The 16,979-nt window shown below is 39.6% G+C and overlaps 1 protein-coding gene across 2 annotated transcripts; it reads right to left on the reverse strand.

Moving 5' to 3' along the window:
• Positions 1–416: 416 nt before the first annotated feature.
• Positions 417–16,639, reverse strand: HS1 (heat stable protein 1). 2 transcript variants are annotated; one of them, XM_010272568.3, is made up of 2 exons: positions 16,391–16,639; positions 417–838 (listed from the first exon to the last, which is right to left on the reverse strand). In XM_010272568.3, the coding sequence occupies exons 1-2, from the start codon at positions 16,528–16,530 to the stop codon at positions 649–651; spliced, it is 330 nt and encodes a 109-aa protein (XP_010270870.1). In that variant the 5' UTR covers positions 16,531–16,639; the 3' UTR covers positions 417–648. The 2 variants fall into 2 exon arrangements, with proteins under 2 accessions (XP_010270870.1, XP_088758283.1); XM_088902157.1 differs by lacking the exon at positions 16,391–16,639 and adding an exon at positions 12,060–12,662.
• Positions 16,640–16,979: the final 340 nt, after the last annotated feature.

Raw genomic sequence — 16,979 nt, forward strand, 5'->3', positions numbered from 1 at the left:
ATCATAGTATACAATCATCGACCTAACAACTCGATGCATATTGTAATGGCATGTCATTATATAACTATTCTCTAGTCTTGCCATAAAATGATTGTATGCATGATTGCGCATTAAAATTTTCCACCTTGGAGAATGGGCTATACAACAGGATAATGTTCCCAAACCCCAACTCCCCTCCAAGGGATTCAACCATAGATTTCTGCAATAACCAATCAGAGTGGACTGCATTCTAAATTTCTAGTATAAACTTCAACATTTTATACACAGTAGCTGTGCTTAAACTCGAACTTGCATACTCATGCTTGTCAGCCTGAGATTTTACCAAAAGTGGTCATTCCGCAAGACCCCAAATAGCCAGGAACAACATTGGGTAATGACCCTGGCCTGATATGCTATCCATTTAGTCAGTAACATAATTAGATATAAGGGGGATGGCAGCACCCCACTGTTATTTTATTAGGGTGTTGTAACAACAGTTGAACATTGCATCTGAACATATAGCAAGACAGTACATCTTAGATCTTACAATAGATGGTAAGATGTATTTAACTAAATAACAAACAAAAGATGCCTTAAAATGATAGTTTCTACTAGAAATTTTGATACAGGGAAAGGACTCAGAGAAGGAAAAGCATATCACCCTCCAATTCAGAGACAAACAGTTGTTGGTTTGTAGTCAATAACAACGACTTTTTCCAAGCATGGCAGGAACTCATTAGCAAATTCAACATGGGCTGGATGTGCAACATACTCTGCTACACCTTCCATACTCTCAAAAGTTGACTCAAATACATGGGTAAAGCCTTGATGCATGTTCTCCGCACTCACATCCTTGCCCCTGTTCAATAAACAGCACCCAAAATATTGGAAGCAAGACAACATATGATCCTTTTTCTCAAGGCAAAATTTAATTTTGGTAGAGAGAATTCTCAAAAGAAGGTGGGCCTTGGCACAACAGTTGTGTTGCTCCATTACAACCTGGGTGACCAGGGCTCAAATCTTGGAAACAGCCTATGTGCAGGGGTAAGGCTGCGCACATTTATCCCTCCCCAGACCCCACATTGGCTGGAGCCTCGTGCACTGGGCCCTTTTTTAGAATTCTCAAAACTCTTCATTTCTTTCCTTCTATCTTAGCAGATATAAAAATAGAATTTGGTTTATGATGCTCTACATATTAATATTATATGAATAAAGCCCTATCAAATATATTCACCAGCCTTGGTGAGTCTCAAGAACTACAGATAAGCATAGTGGCAAATAAGAACATATATGAGTGAATTTTGTGCCTCATCCTATGCAATTTAAAGAAAGGCATATGTTCCGACATATGACAATGATATATTTCACAAAACAACCTACACAGCTCCACAGTATGAGATGATATTATCAGAAGATTTACTAATTACTACAAAAGCTACTCTAGATCAAAAGTCCCTACACAGGGGGGTCAATAACTTTTCATAAGAACAAACTTTAAGATTGTGGTTTCCACCAATCAAAGCCAAAATGATATTCCCTTCACTTTATTTATTTATTTATTTTGTGATAGGTAACAGTTTCATTACCTGATAATATTGATTGCCTTGCTATAAGCACTTATTTATTAACTATAATCAAATCCTAAAGATCGTAAATCTTAAAACATCATAACTTCCTAAAACTTCTCTTCTTATTTCACTTTCTTTATCAGATAATAATTAATAAGGGCTTTTTTTATCAATAACTTTGAAACTTTTATTGATTAAAATACTTTAGGATACGACAATAAGTTACAAAAGAACTCAGCATAGTAAGCTGACCCAGTACAGAATTACAAGTGTGCCCAAAACACATCTGTTCTGTGAACCCCTTGCTTTGCTAAGCTATCTGCCAAACTGTTGGCAGATCTCCTTACCGATCCCACCTGAATTGACAAGTTCCTTTACATCCATTTAAATCTTCTGAATTCATTCTTCAACTGCCATGTCACCCCTTCCCCTTTCTGCAACCATTTTATCATAGTTTTTCAATCTCCCCGATGATCAGTCTATTGATCCCCAACTCTTTAGCCTTCTCAACCCCATATACTGCAACTAGAAACTCTGCCCTTGTCACATCACCTACCTCCACAGGACTGGAGTAAAGGGCAATGATAGAACCATTTTCATTTCTAATGGCCCCCCCAATACCTGAAGGGCTTGGGTTACCCACACAACTTCCATCAAAATTTAGCTTCTTCCAACCCTCTGTTGGAGGGGACCAAATCTCAACGAACTGTCGTCTCATAGATGATGAAGCAGCAATAAGTCCCCAAACCCTGAAAAAATCTTCAACCTTGAAAGCTGAAACAGCTTCAAACTTTTTACCCAATGAGCCACCCTCAATGTTATTGTTTCAATTAAAGCTTCCTTGCATTTTTCTTTACTTTCAAATATTCTATTGTTTCTTTCCTCCCAGATGGTCCAAAGTATTGCTGCTCTAGTGCATCTCCAAAGAATCCTTCCCCTCCTTGTCATACCACTGATACCATTAGGGTTGAATAAGCCTTCCACCCTGTCAAGAGAGGACCACCTGCACCCAAAAAGGGAAGTAAACCAATTCCAAATATAATTGACAAAAGGGCAAGATATAAGAAGGTGGAAAACAGTCTCACCATTCAATTTACACAGGACACACCAGTTAGGAGACAAGCACCAGTTTGGTCTTTTCCTTTGAAGTACATCAAAAGTGTTAATACAATCATGAGAAACTTCCCAACAAAAAGCACGGACTTTAGGGGGGATAGGAGGGCACCAAATTTCTTTGACTGGAAAATGAGAAGATTGTGTGACAACCATCGAATGTAGAAAGGATTTACAAGAAAAGGACCCTTAGGCATTAGGACCCCAAATTCTAGAATCCGACCCACCTTCCCCCAAACAAACTGAACTCAACAATCCTAACAGCTTGGACACTACAAGAAGTTCAGACTCTCTAAGGTTCTTGTTAAACCCAAAGTTCCAATTCAACCCTGGAAGGTGAGATGGTTGGCTTAGGAACTCAGAAATAGGCTTACTTTTAAACCTGGGCAAGTCATAAAGAGAAGGAAATTTCTCACCCAAAGGAATATCCCCGATCCACACATCTTCCCAAAATTTGATTTTTCTACCAGTAGACAAGTCATACCTGATAAAATTTAGGAATGTAGGGAGAACATCATGGATGGCCTTCCAGGGAGCAGCCAAGTTAGCCCTACGGAGACATCTAGCATCCCATCCGTTGCTCGACATGCCATGAATGCTTGCAAACACTTTGTGCCATAATTTCTCACTTTCTTTTGGAAACCTCCAAAGCCATTTGCTAAGCAAAACCTGATTCTTGAGTCTAACGTTCCCTATTCCCAAACCCCCTTCCTCTTTCAATTTCCTCACCTTTTCCCAACTAACCAAATGATCCTTCTTTTCCCCATGCTCCCAGAGAAAATCCCTCATGATTTTTTCAATTTTCCTCACTATCCCTTGTGGCATCCTAAACACTGACATGTAGTACACTGGGAGATTTGCTAAAGTGGATTTAATTAGGGTTATTCTCCCCCCCCCACCCCACCCCCACAATGAGATATAGTTCCTTTTCCATGCCGTGCCAACCATTTCTCAATCCTTTCCACTACCAGAGACCAAAAGCTAGCAGACCTATGGTTATCTCCAAGGGGTAAACCCAAATATTTCATTGGCCACTCACCTTTCTTGCAGCCTAGGGAATTTTCCAGATCTCTCACTTGATCCTCTTAAATATTAATTCCAACCAATACTCTTTGACCAATTAATCCTCAAATTAGACATCCTCTCAAAGAGTTTCACAACCAACCTCAAATTTTCCACTCCCTCTCTGTTTTCTCCATCACAAAAAATAAGAATATCGTCTACAAACTGTAAATGAGTGACTAGCACATTATCCCTCCCAACTGGCCATCCCCTAAATAATTGCACACCATTTGTTTTTGAAATCAATTTGCTTAGGGCTTCAGCAATTAGAGTAAATAGAAAAGGAGAAAGAGGGCCACCCTGCCTAAGTCCATGAAATCCTTCAAAGAGATCATACACTGTCCCATTAACCATTACTGAAAAGTGACTAGTTTGTAGAAATCCCATGATCCATTTACACCACAAATTTCCAAATCCACATTTCCTCATAATTTCAATCAAGAAGTTCCAATCCACTAAGTCATAGGCTTTTTCCAGATCCAGTTTGATAGCCACTCCCTTTCTCTTTAATCTCTTTTGAGCCTCCACGCATTCATTGGCAATTAAGATCTGATCAATAATCTGTCTATCTTGCACAAAGGCCCCTTGAGCTTGAGAAACGATTGGGGAGATCACCATTTTAATCCTCAGAGACAACACCTTTGCTATCACCTTATAAATACTAGTGACTAGACTTATTGCCATGAAATCAACTGGTTGGTTGGCATTGTTCTTCTTTGGGATTAAAGCTAAAAAAGTAGAATTCAGTCCCGGACTTATCACCCCTCTCCTATGAAATTCATTAAACACTCTGATCAAATCTCCTTTAACTATGTCCCAATAATCTTAATAAAAAGCCATTGTGAAACCATCTGGTCCTGGTGATTTTGATCTATTCATAGAAAAGATTGCTTCCTTAATCTCCCCCTCTTCAAACCTTTTTTCCAGAAGTTGGACTTCAGACTCCTCCAAAGTCTCCCAAACAATGCCTTCAATCCTCCACCTTTCAATTAAGGGTCTTCTATAAATAGACCTAAAATGCTCTGAGAATGTTTTAGCAATCTCCTCTTAGTCCGTGATCTCGTTTTCCCCCACTTCTTTCTCCTTCCATTTGCAATGGCATGGAAGAATTTTGTATTTCCATCTCCTTCTTCGATCCATCTCTCTCTTGACTTTTGCTTCCAGCATATCTCCTCTCTCAATAAGGTCTCCCCTAACTCTTTCTTCAAGTTCCATCTCCGCTCCTTTTCACCTTCAACTAGAACTCCTTCTACCTCTTTTTTATCTAATGCCTTTATCTTATAAATCATATCAGCTTTCTTCTCCTCCAATCTCCCAAACTTCTCCCTATTCCACTCCTTGATTTCTTGTTTCAACAATTGAAGCTTCTTTAGGAACTTTTGTCCTTCCCACATTGTAGGTACAGCCATACTATTCCACCAAACTTTGACTTTCTCTTTAAATCCCGGATGAGTAAGCCACATATTTTCAAATCTGAATGGAGTTGAGCCACCATCACCGATTCTCTCAAACAAACAGATAGGCCAATGATCTGAGGTGATTCTTGGTAAATTTCTCCCAATTATCCCTGGCCAATGCTCTTCCCAGTCAGGTGAAACTAAAAACCTATCAAACTTGGAAAGAATAGGGGATGTTTGAAGGTTTGACCAAGTATAACAGGATTGCCCCAAAGGAATATCTCTTAACTCAAAAGCTTCAATAAAAGAATTGAACTTTCTCATACTCATTGTAGTTCTTTGTCTACCTATGGTTGTCTCACTCACAAACCTTACTACATTGAAGTCTCCCCCTAAACACCAAGGTCCATCCTTGAGACCCCTAATGTCCTCAAGCTCCTCCCATAATTTCTTCCTTTCTTTATATGAGTTTGTCCCATAGAAACTGAGAAACGGCCTACCAATTCTTCCAAACATTGGACTACTTCTTCTCTCCACATTGTTATAATGCCCCCCGATGCACCCCAAGAGGGAGCGAAGCTCCAATTAATATTCCTCTCTCCCCACAAGCTTCTTATCCACTTCTTGTCTACTTCCTGCATTTTGGATTTTTGAATTAGAACGAAATCCGGTCTCTCCTTCAGCAACACCTCTTTAACTACTCCTCTTTTTGTGGCTTTTCCTAATCCCCTTACACTCCTGTTGGAATGTTAACTTTATTTATTATGTTTGTATTCTGCTGAGTTAGGGTCAATTTGGACAAATTAAAGCAGTTTTTTCTTTTGTTTTTTTTGTTGTAACTTAAGTAGGGGCATAAGGGTCCTTTCCCTTCTACTTATAGTCGCCCTATATATATTAATATAAGCTGGCACTGCCAATACTGTAGCAGCACTGTAGCGGACTCCAAATCTCTCTCTTCTCTTCTCTCCTCTCTTCCTCTTCTCTTCTCCTACCTCTCTTCTCCTTTGTTCGGCTGTTAATATGGTATCAGAGTGGTTCTGCTAGGCCTGCGAGCAGATCGAACAAGCTTCAACTTGCTGTCTTCTTCAATTGAGATAAAAAAAGTGCAGACCTACGACTAGTACAGATTTTTTTTAGTGTTTTTTTCCTTTTCCTTGGTCGCGTACCAAGAAGAAACTATATGACTTCAGACTGCTGAATGTTTTCTGAGAAGCTGTGAAGTTCAAACCTCTTTTTTTATGGATCGTGTGATCCCATGTCTGAGAATTCAGATCTGTAGGTCGTGGATGACCTGATCTTTTAACCCTTGTGGTGTAACCATACTGGTTTATGACCCCTCCTAGCAATTGATGTGTTTAGGGTGTCTAGAAGTTGGTGGAGTGTGACTGCTAGGTCAGATCAACTCTGAGATCACCCTAAAATCTTGCCTTTTTTGGACAATCTAGGCTGGTTTGTGGTCAGATTGTGTCTAGATTGAAATGTGTGCATGTGGGCTTCATCCTTGGTGTTTCTAGGACTGTTTGTTTGGTGATAGGATGGATCATAAGGTGTGTGTAAGGTCTGAAAGGTGTTTGAATCATGTCCTTTGAGAATTCTGCAACTTCAAGAATTTCAGGACGTCAAAATGGAATGAGTGGGGGGATGGATATGAGTTTCCCCATGGCTGTAATCCCCTTTGATGGACTGAACTATCTTGAATGGTCTAGGGGAATTAAACTTTATATTACTGCTAGAGGAAAAATTGGGTATATTAATGGTAAAACCAAGGAACCAAAGATTGGTAGTGTTGAACATGACAGATGGGCCCAAGAAAATAGCATGGTGATGTCATGGCTCTTGGTTTCCATGCTGCCACAAGTAAGGAAGACTTTTGTGTGGGCTGAAACAGCTCATGAAATATGGGAACAAGCAAAATCTATTTATTCAAAACCGAGACACTATGCAAAGATATATCAATTGCAAGCAGAATCCTCCACTTGCAAGCAAGGGGAGAGGAGTCTCGGTGTACTATTCAGACAACATCAATTTGGAAGGAACTAGATCATTATCAAAATGTGAATTGGAAGTACGATGAGGATGCAAAGGCCTACAAATCACTTGTTTCCCAGCAATGGGTATTTGCCTTTCTTTTGGGGCTGAATCCTACATATGAGTCCATGAGAGTACAAACCTTAGGAAGTAAGAACCTACCTTCAGTCCAAGAAGTTTATACCCTAGTTCAGTTTGAAGAAAGTAGAAGAAGTGTGATGAATTGTACAGAAGGGGAACCGATTGCACTAGCTATTCGAGGGGGTACAAGTTCAAATGTTGGAGGTTCTTTTAAAAAGGGAGATTCACAAAAGAGAGTGGATGACAAAGGCAAACTTTGGTGCACTCACTGTCAAAAATCCAGGCACACTAAAGACACATGTTGGGATCTTCATGGCAAGCCAAAATGGGCTCAGGAATTGAGTAAGAAGTCTGATCCGAGTAAGAAGCCAACCCAACAGAGTCAGAAGAAATATAACTCAGCAAATGTGGCATCTTAAGAGACTAGTCCCATGGTACCCCAAGAGCGACACTCTAGTTCTGACCCCAAGGAAGAGATCATCAACTCCTTTCGTGACCACTTGGAATTATATGGTAGGACACTTCGCTAGATAGATTCTGGCCCTACTCCTACTTCCTTTGTGTCTACATCAGGTAACACTGCCACTGCCTTCCATGCGTTCATACATCTGATTCCCCTTGGATAATTGACTCTGGAGCCTCAAACCACATGACTGGTAAGTCAAATTTATTTCAAACATATAACCTCCTCTCTAGGAGAGATAGGGTGAGACTGGTTGATGGGTCTTATTCCGCCATAGCCGGTCAAGGAACCATCTCCCTTCCTCTTGGTCTTGCCCTCTCTAATGTGTTGCATGTTCCTAAATTATCTATCAATTTACTTTCCATTAGCAGTATTACTCATTCCTTGAATTGTTCAGTGACATTTCCTTATTCGTGTGTATTTCATGATTTGACCTCGAGGAAGACGATTGGTAGAGGAAGCATGGTGGATGGCCTCTACGTGTTGGAGAATAAAGTTGGTCTTGTAGCTATAGAGTCTTTAAGTTCTTCTAGTGAAAGTCATGCCTACTTGTGGCATAATCATCTTGGTCACCTTTCGCTTGAGTCTTTAAAACTTATGTTTCCTGAGTTGTTTAAGTCTTTGTTAGTTAGTAAATTGCAGTGTCATACATGCCAATTGAGCAAACATTGTAGAAATTCCTTTCCTTTTCATATTGTCTATTCTGATGTTTGGGGCCCTATTTCTCTACCTACTAAGACTGGATATAAATATTTCATTACTTTGATCGATGATTACTCTAGATATACTTGGGTGTATCCTATGCAATCTAGAGAAGAAGTGCCAAAGATTGTGAAAAACTTTCAACGAATGGTTTTCACTCAATTTCAAACTGAAATTCACATTTTCCAGTCAGACAATGCAAAAAAGTACTTCCATAGTGATGTCACGAAGTTCTTTCCTTCATGTGGATCTCACGGAGTTCTTTGCTTCATGTGGATCTCTTCATCGAAGCTCTTGTGCCAGGACACCTCAACAAAATGGTGTTGCTAAAAGGAAAAATCGTCACCTACTTGAGGTAGCTCGTGGTTTATTACTTCATATGAATGTTCCGAAACGTTTTTGGATGAATGTTGTTATGTGTGTTGCATATATCATCGACCGTATGCCATCTCGATTACTAGAGTATAAGGCCCCATATCAACTCTTGTTTCCTACAACTCCGTTGTCCCCCATTCCAATGCGTGCCTTTGGGTGTCGTTGCTTCGTTCATGACTTGTCTCCTACTCACGGAAAACTCGATCCCCGTGCCACTCCTTGTGTTTTTCTTGGTTATCCGTTATCTCAAAAGGGTTGCCGCTGCTACGATCCTGCTTCACGCAAGTACTATGTCTCCATGGATGTATCATTCTTTGAGAGTCAACCCTTCTCGGTTTCTCTTCAAGGGGAGAGTAGGGTCGAGGAGAAACACACTCAGGTTCAACTACCTCCTCTTCCCGACCCTTCTCCATTTCGGGTCTTTCTTCGCCACCATAAGAGCTAGCAAAGTTCAAGAGCCGTGGAACCTGAAACTATGCAACCAATATCATCAGACTCTCCAGAGATAGATCCTCCTCATCAGCCAGGTACACTTGTTCCCATTGATATGCTTCAATCTCTTAACATTGATCCTCCTGTTGTTAATGATCTTGATTTCCTATTGCTAAGAGAAAGGATGTTAGGTCTTATACTACTAATCATCCTATCTCTCACTTTGTGTCCTATGATCATATTTCACCTTCATACCGTGCATTCCTTTTCTCTATTGACAGTGTCTTTATTCCTAAGAATGTGGCAGAAGCTTTATCCAAATCTGAATGGACAGATACAATGAAGGAAGAAATTAATGCCTTACACAAAAATGGCACCTGGAGTTGGTGGATCTTCTTGAAGGGAAGGAACCAGTGGGTTGCAAGTGGGTATTCACAGTAAAGCATAGAGTTGATGGTTCAGTAGAAAGATACAAAGCTAGATTAGTGGCCAAAGGGTTTACACAAGTGTATGGAATAGACTATGCAGAAACCTTGGCTTCAGTAGCCAAGATGAATTCAATCAGAATCCTCCTCTCACTGGCAGCTAACCTTGATTGGGAACTTCATCAGTTGGATATCAAGAATGCATTCTTGAATGGTGACCTAGAGGAAGAGGTTTACATGACTCAACCTCTAGATTTTTGTGCCAAAGGTAGTGAGTAGAAGGTGTGCAAGTTAAAAAAATCTTTATATGGGTTGAAGCAATCACCTCGGGTCTGGTTTAATAGGTTTCATTTAGCAGTGCAACAGATGGGGTTCAAACAATGCTAGTCAGATCATACTTTATTTGTGAAAAAAGGTGAAGGGAAAATTGCAGCTTTAATTGTCTATGTTGATGATAGTAATCACAAGAAACTGGAAGACTGAAATACAGAAGCTGAAGAAATTCCTAGCCACTCAATTTGAAGTGAAAGATCTAGGCCCCTTATGTTATTTTCTTGGAATTGAAGTTGCCCGCTCAAAAGGGGCATCTTTATTTCCCAAAGAAAATATGTACTAGATCTATTAGAGGATAGAGGCAAGTTGGGAATGAAACCAATTGATTCACCCATTGAACCCAACCATCAGCTAGGAGACAGTCAGGGGGAGTGTTTGAAAGATGTAAAGAAGTTCTAGAGACTTGTAGGGAGACTCTTATATTTGTCTATGACTAGACCCGATATTGCCTATGCAGTGGGTGTTCTTAGCCAGTTCATGCATAATCCTAAGACAACTCACTTTGAAGCTATAAAAAGAATCCTTAGATACCTCAAGAAGTTCCTAGGAGCTGGTTTGCTTTTCCAGAAACATGGACATTTGAAAGTGGAGGTGTATACAAATGCTGATTGGGCAAGGGCAATCGATGACAGAAAATCTACCAGTGGGTATTGTACCTTTGTGCGAGGAAAACTAGTCACCTGGAGAAGTAAGAAGCAAAGTGTGGTGGCTAGATCCAGAGCTGAGGCAGAATACAAAGCTATGTCTCATGGAATTGCTGAAATGATGTGGATAAAAAATTTGTTAGGAGAGTTGGGTTTTCCAGTTAACAAACCTATGCCACTCTACTGTGACAACAAGGCTGCTATCAACATTACTGCTAATCCAGTCCTCCATGATAAAACAAAACATATTGAAGTGGACAAGCATTTTATCAGAGAAAAACTTATGAGCGGAGATGTGTGCACTCCTTATGTTAGTTCAGAGGAACAACTTGCAGACATCTTCACCAAGGGCCTTCAACACGTGCGGCATAATAATTTGTGTGACAAGTTGGGCATGATTGACATCCATGTCCCAACTTGAGGGGGAGTGTTGGAATGTTAACTTTATTTATTATGTTTGTATTCTGCTGAGTTAGGGTCCATTTGGACAAATTAAAGCAGATTTTTCTTTTGTTTTTTATGTTGTAACTTAGGTAGGGGCATAAGGGTCATTTCCCTTCTAATTATGGTCACCCTATATATATTAACATAAGCCTACGCCGCCAGCACGGTAGCAGACTCCAAATCTCTCTTCTCTTCTCTTCTCTCTTCTCTCCTCTCCTCTCTTCTCTCTTCTCTCCTCTCTTCCTCTTCTCTTCTCCTACCTCTCTTCTCCTCTGTTCAGCTGTTAATAATTCCAACTAATAATCTTCATGATCACATCAAATACTGACCCCAACCCTGCCCTAGCCTATAGATCCCCTCTCCTTCTCCCTCCCCTAGCACTAAACTCCTTATCCCCCTCCACATCACTAATGAGTTTTTCAACTTCATTTAGCTTTCTTCTCCTCTTGCCCCCTCTTTACTTATCTTATTTTGAGAATCCTTTTCCTTAATTTATTCCACTTTCAACCCCATTTTAGCAACCAAAACCACCGTCAGGTCCTTTACACTCTGATCTTTTTGGCTTTTTTTACTATTCCCCGTCTCCTTCTTTTCTTCCTTCCCCTTAACTAAGACCCACCCAGCCTCCTCATCACACTTACCTTCTTGGGATTGAATCCTTTTAGTGGTTTCTTTTTCCCCTTCTGTACCCATCCCTCTATCAGCACCTGCTCCTTCCTTAGTCTCCAGCATTTTTTCACCCCTAGCCTCAGCCCCACCCACCCCTTTTTTCTCTCCCATTATCTCTCTCACACCACCTACATCTCCTAATCCCCTACTCATCTCTCCTTTTGGCAAATTCATAGGTAAATCGAAGCCTTGGATGGAATCTGACGAAATTGTAGGACCAACAAAACACAAATTAGCATAAAAAACGAAACCAACTGAGTTTTCGAGGTTACTAGAAGGCTAAGACGAAAGGATGACTTGCGTTTTAGTAACAAGAGTTCCAGAGCGCATTATCCATTTGGTACCTCTCCAAATCCCCAGCTTCAGTACTAACTAGTTGGGAAGGCTTCGAAAGTGTATCTGACTTAGCCATCACAGTACTTATACCCCCACCCAGAACATCCTTTGTAACCTCCTGGATCCCCTGCTGACCCACCAACTTATCATCTTGCTCTTGTCTCTCGCATGGAATGAGTTCGCTACCCCTTTGGATACCTCTATTCCCCACCTGATAAGATGAAAGACCCTTCAAACCACTAGCCGGTGTTAGTCGCAAATCGCCATCTCTGTTCGTAGTTGAGTGAAAGACCTCTCCACCTTGTGATCTCTTTCTAACTGCGTCCTCCTTTTCATCAAAAAGGGAAACGATTTGAAGATCATCCCCACTATCCACGCAGACCTGAATAGTGTCTACGTAACTTTTACTGCTAGAACCATCTTCAGAACGAAAACCGTCATCTAATTCTTCATAGTCTACCCATTCATCCTCTACATCATCGTCCATCCAATCCGCCTTAGACCTATCGTAGCGTCGTATTGCGCCTAACCCACCGCAACTTCGAAGACTTCGAGACAGTTCGACTGTCTTGGGTCGATGGGGCCGATGATAGATCATTAGTTCCGTCCCCCATCGCCTTACTAAAGCCCTCGCATGTGCCTTTTAAGTCTTCACGTGGGAGAGACTTGAAGATTGGTTCAGTTTGCCGGTTCGACCCAGAAGCAACGTGTGGACCATTCTTTTTTAAAACGTCCACAAAAGACGGTCTGTATTTCGGGCAAACCGACTGGTGAAATTCAAAAATTTTTGAAAAAACCCTTTTTAATGTCAAATTGGAGCCAAACAGGTTAAAGTTCGACGGTCCGCCTTCTAACACAGCACCGACTTCTGCCAATAATTCTTGTCCACCTGGCAGTCTTCTGGACACATCATCATCATCGTCTCCAACCTCTTTATCTTCCTCCCACAGCAACGCTTCAGCTTCCATCACTAACCAGACTTTCCGCCACCGCCCGCCAAAGAGGATCTCAACAAATCTTGGAACCCGCTGCTGATTGTAGCCCTTGACCTTTATCTTTGTAGCTTGACATCTTCATCCATCATATCATATGGTTCTTTATTTAGCCTTTGTGGTGTTATTTATTAAAGCGAAGACAGAAATGGCACAAGGATCCTGTTAATGGGGAGAAACTACAATTTGGGTATTCAATTTTTTTAATAAATATTAACTTTGTTAATTAGAGTATAAAAATTGCTAGAGTACAAGTAGCATATAATTTTGCTAAGCAGCCAACTTTATAGGCCAGCAGCTGCTACCCAACCCTTAAATAGTTCAACTTTCTTGAAGTAACAATTGACCCAAGAAAAATTTTCCCCTGTTAGCCCTATTCTTTGCAAGATCATCCACCAATACGTTTGCTGCTATTGGTGGTACTCATGAAGCATTTGTCATCAGTCTACTTGCCTAACTTCTTACTTCCCTTAAAAAGTTCATATACAGCCATATTTCATCGATACTGCCTCTCAACCATCTGACCACCATTTTGAGTTCCTTTAATAATGAACTTTGGCTTTGCTTCTTTATCATCTAATATTATTTTGGTTGATCCCAGAATGGGCAATGTTTGTAAGAAAGCCTATCGACTTGGGAACATTAGCATGCCATACTCCATTGGTGTTGTACACCTTATTTGGGGTATCCACCCTCTGTGAATGCATCATTACAAGGGCAGATTACTCAGACTTTCAGAATTGATATAAACTGTTATAGTGTGTCAGAAATGCCCTCTGGAGTACTCAAAGATTCTCAGACACCCAAAACAAACTCAAAACTATAGATCTTGGTTAAAACATTAGGAATTTGGACACCAAAAACTTCTGCTTCCTCTACAAATTCATTACTCTTGTTATCATTTTTTTTTCACTAGCTAGCCATAGTTGAGTTCATTTTCTATCTACCCTCTTATTTTTGGCATGAATTTTTAGTTTTATTTTCAAAATCACATGCTAAAATTTCGCAGTTCAATGTATGAAGCCTAACTCCAACATGCCAACATAACCAATTTAATCAAAATGTTATGAATTGGCTAAATATTTTTATTTTGGACATCCAAGTAGGAACCTTAACTCCTAATAAAAGAAAAAGTAGGAGCCTTTACTCAACAAACCTGAAGGTAGTGGTTGGTGAACTTACATATTCCTCAAGTAACTATTAATGATTTCCCTATCTTGATTTGCATAATCAGATGTCTCACAGATATTGACTGGAGAATGTAACCATAGCTAATGGATTTAGTGCAATTTATTCCCCCCCCCCCCCGCCTTTTGAGAAAACATAACCATAATTTTATTTATAAAAGGGACAAAATGTACATAGAGGATACAACCCATAAAAAAGAAGATCCCCCTCAAAATTTTACATACACAGTGAGCTTTCACTATACAATCCTTCCCTGTGAACACCCAACTTTGTAAAACCATCAGCCACAGTGTTCAGCTCCCTAGGGATCCATCTAAAAAATGAATGCATGAATACCACAACTTCTTTGTTCTTTTGGCCAAATGAATTGATCCGTTTCTCTTATGATACATAAAAATATCAAAATTAGGCATAGTTTTTTGTTTGATTTAATGCTTTGTAAATGTGATGCATAAAATTTATGTCCCATTGTCACATGGAAACAAATGAAAGTATTCAGTGAAATAGAGATCCCACAAGTATATTCTGAGAGCTTGCATAGGTATGGACATTTCTTCCAATATTACATTTATTTGAACTTCTACTAAATCACAACTAAGTTTCAACAGACAGGCTAGTTACATCCAAGAGAAAAGAAAGCCTTAGTGTAGACGTGATCCATAATATTTGCCTCCAACTCTTTCCTTAGTGCATCCTCCAAAATTTCAGGCGGTATAACAATTAGGGTGAATCTAGAAAACCAAATTAAGTAGCTTTTTGAGTTCTACCAAATTTAAATTGTGTGGAACAAACATGATACATGCATCACCCCAGCAATGATGAGTTGTATATGCATGGTGTTAAGAGGTGGGGGAAGTAGCCCCTTGGACTTGGCCATACTTCTGGCAAACTCTTTTACAGCTAATATCACTTGGCAAAAAACTCAACTACTGTAGAATACGGCTGATGTCAACTAGGTAAATGAATACACAGAAAACATAGAAGACATGAATTAGCCACATAATCTTTCTAGTTTCTACATGGCAGAAAACCACTTTAAGGATATCTAATAAACAGGGCCCTGTGTGAGACTATCTAGACAGAGATCAAGCCTCCCCTCTCAAATCTGTGCTGGGAAAAGTGGAAAAGACCATAATCAGATGAACAAGCCTATGAAACAACCTGGCTGATCTTACAAAGCCCACACTCTTGAGCTGCTGGAACCAGATGATTAGCTCAGATGTAGTTGGTACGCTTGTGTAATTATATACATGACAATGATATAGGGAATGAACGCTCCTTTCCTTGAAGAGCTCTATACAGAATACTTTTGGGGGAGCGGGGCTTGGCCCTTAATAGAATTCAACTACCATTTTCAGGAAAAAAAAATATTTCATGAAACTATGGGCACCTTTTTATTTGAACTGTTTTGATCATATGAGTGATATCAAAAACTTTCCATGATCATACATGCTATCTCATAATTATATAGAAAAAGTAGATATTTCACTATACATCACTTCTTGTTCTTCTTAGCTACTAAAACCAGGAACACCCTAACAGATTAGAAGATATTCACTTGGAAGCGATATCTGCACTAATTTGTTCATATACTCTTTTATGTATTCGCATCATTATTCACCTCATCACCACTGAGAAGACCAATTTGTTAAGGTTTCCATGACCAACAAAAAAGTTGACAAGTAAATTCGTGGTTATATGTTGAAGTAAAACCTATAAAATTAAGTTGTTAACAATCAAGTGCTAAGTACAATAGTTTTCCCATGCTGAGGAGGGCGGCAAGTATGTCTTCAAAGTAGAAACAAAGAATCCCAAACCCAATTCAATATATTCTCAATTTGCAGTAGTTTACCCAATTTAGAAACGACTTGCACTAGTCCTACTAAATTGACTAGAAGAATAATATCACAATGTAAGATTATCTCGAATATGAGAGAGCTACATTTCATTCAAACTCAAATTGCAGTTCGGAACATGCAAGAATAGACTACAATGAAGGTTATGTAGATTAAAGTTGCTATAGCGTTGCTGAAAATGAGACCGGTAAGCCGACAAGAACTCGGCCAAAATTCTAGCGAGTGAAAGATTCTTTCTGGAGCCTAACACCAAGAAGAACCATGAACAGACAAACAGAGAGAGAGAGAGAGAGAGAGAGGTACCAGTGGAAGGCTTTCATGGGCTCGATGAGATTGACGAGATTGGCGTAACCCTTGATGACTCGTTCTATCTTGTCGGATGGTATGTCATCCTTAAACTTCGCCAGTAGTATGTGCTTCACCACTCCCTTCGCCTCCTCCATTGCCCTAAAAAACCCTTATCTCTTGCCTCAGTGCCTCCTGCGCCTCGTGTATCTTTGTCTCACACTCTCAATCTCAAGCTCAAGTTTCTGTCTTCTGATCTTTATGGCTCCGCCGAAATGGATACGTGCATATATGTGTTATGGGTGAGCATTCGGTTTAGTCGGTTAAAAACCGAACCGAATAAATCGAAATTTTAAAAATCGAGATCGAAACTGAAATTTAGGAAAATCAAAATTTTTTGTTTGGTTTTCCGTTATTTCGGTTTAAACCGAATTTTAATAATATATAAAATCGAATTTCAGTATATTATATATTAATATATTAAAATATAATATATTATATATTATATATTACATATTATATATTATATATAATAATAAAAATTTCGATTAATTTGGCTAACCAAAACTTTAATTCTAAAAATCGAAACTGAAAACTGAAATAACCA

This window comes from Nelumbo nucifera, chromosome 3 (assembly GCF_055504915.1).
Source record: "Nelumbo nucifera cultivar China Antique chromosome 3, China Antique-T2T, whole genome shotgun sequence".
Taxonomy (NCBI): Eukaryota; Viridiplantae; Streptophyta; class Magnoliopsida; order Proteales; family Nelumbonaceae; genus Nelumbo; species Nelumbo nucifera.

Excerpts from the sequence above, each read along its gene's own strand:
- HS1 (XM_088902157.1), bottom strand. The coding sequence starts at position 12,649 with ATGATCTATCATCGGCCCCATCGACCCAAGACAGTCGAACTGTCTCGA. Across the intron at positions 839-12,059 it reads GAAGCTGGGGATTTGGAGAG|GGGCAAGGATGTGAGTGCGG; the intron begins GTACCAAATGGA and ends TTTATTGAACAG.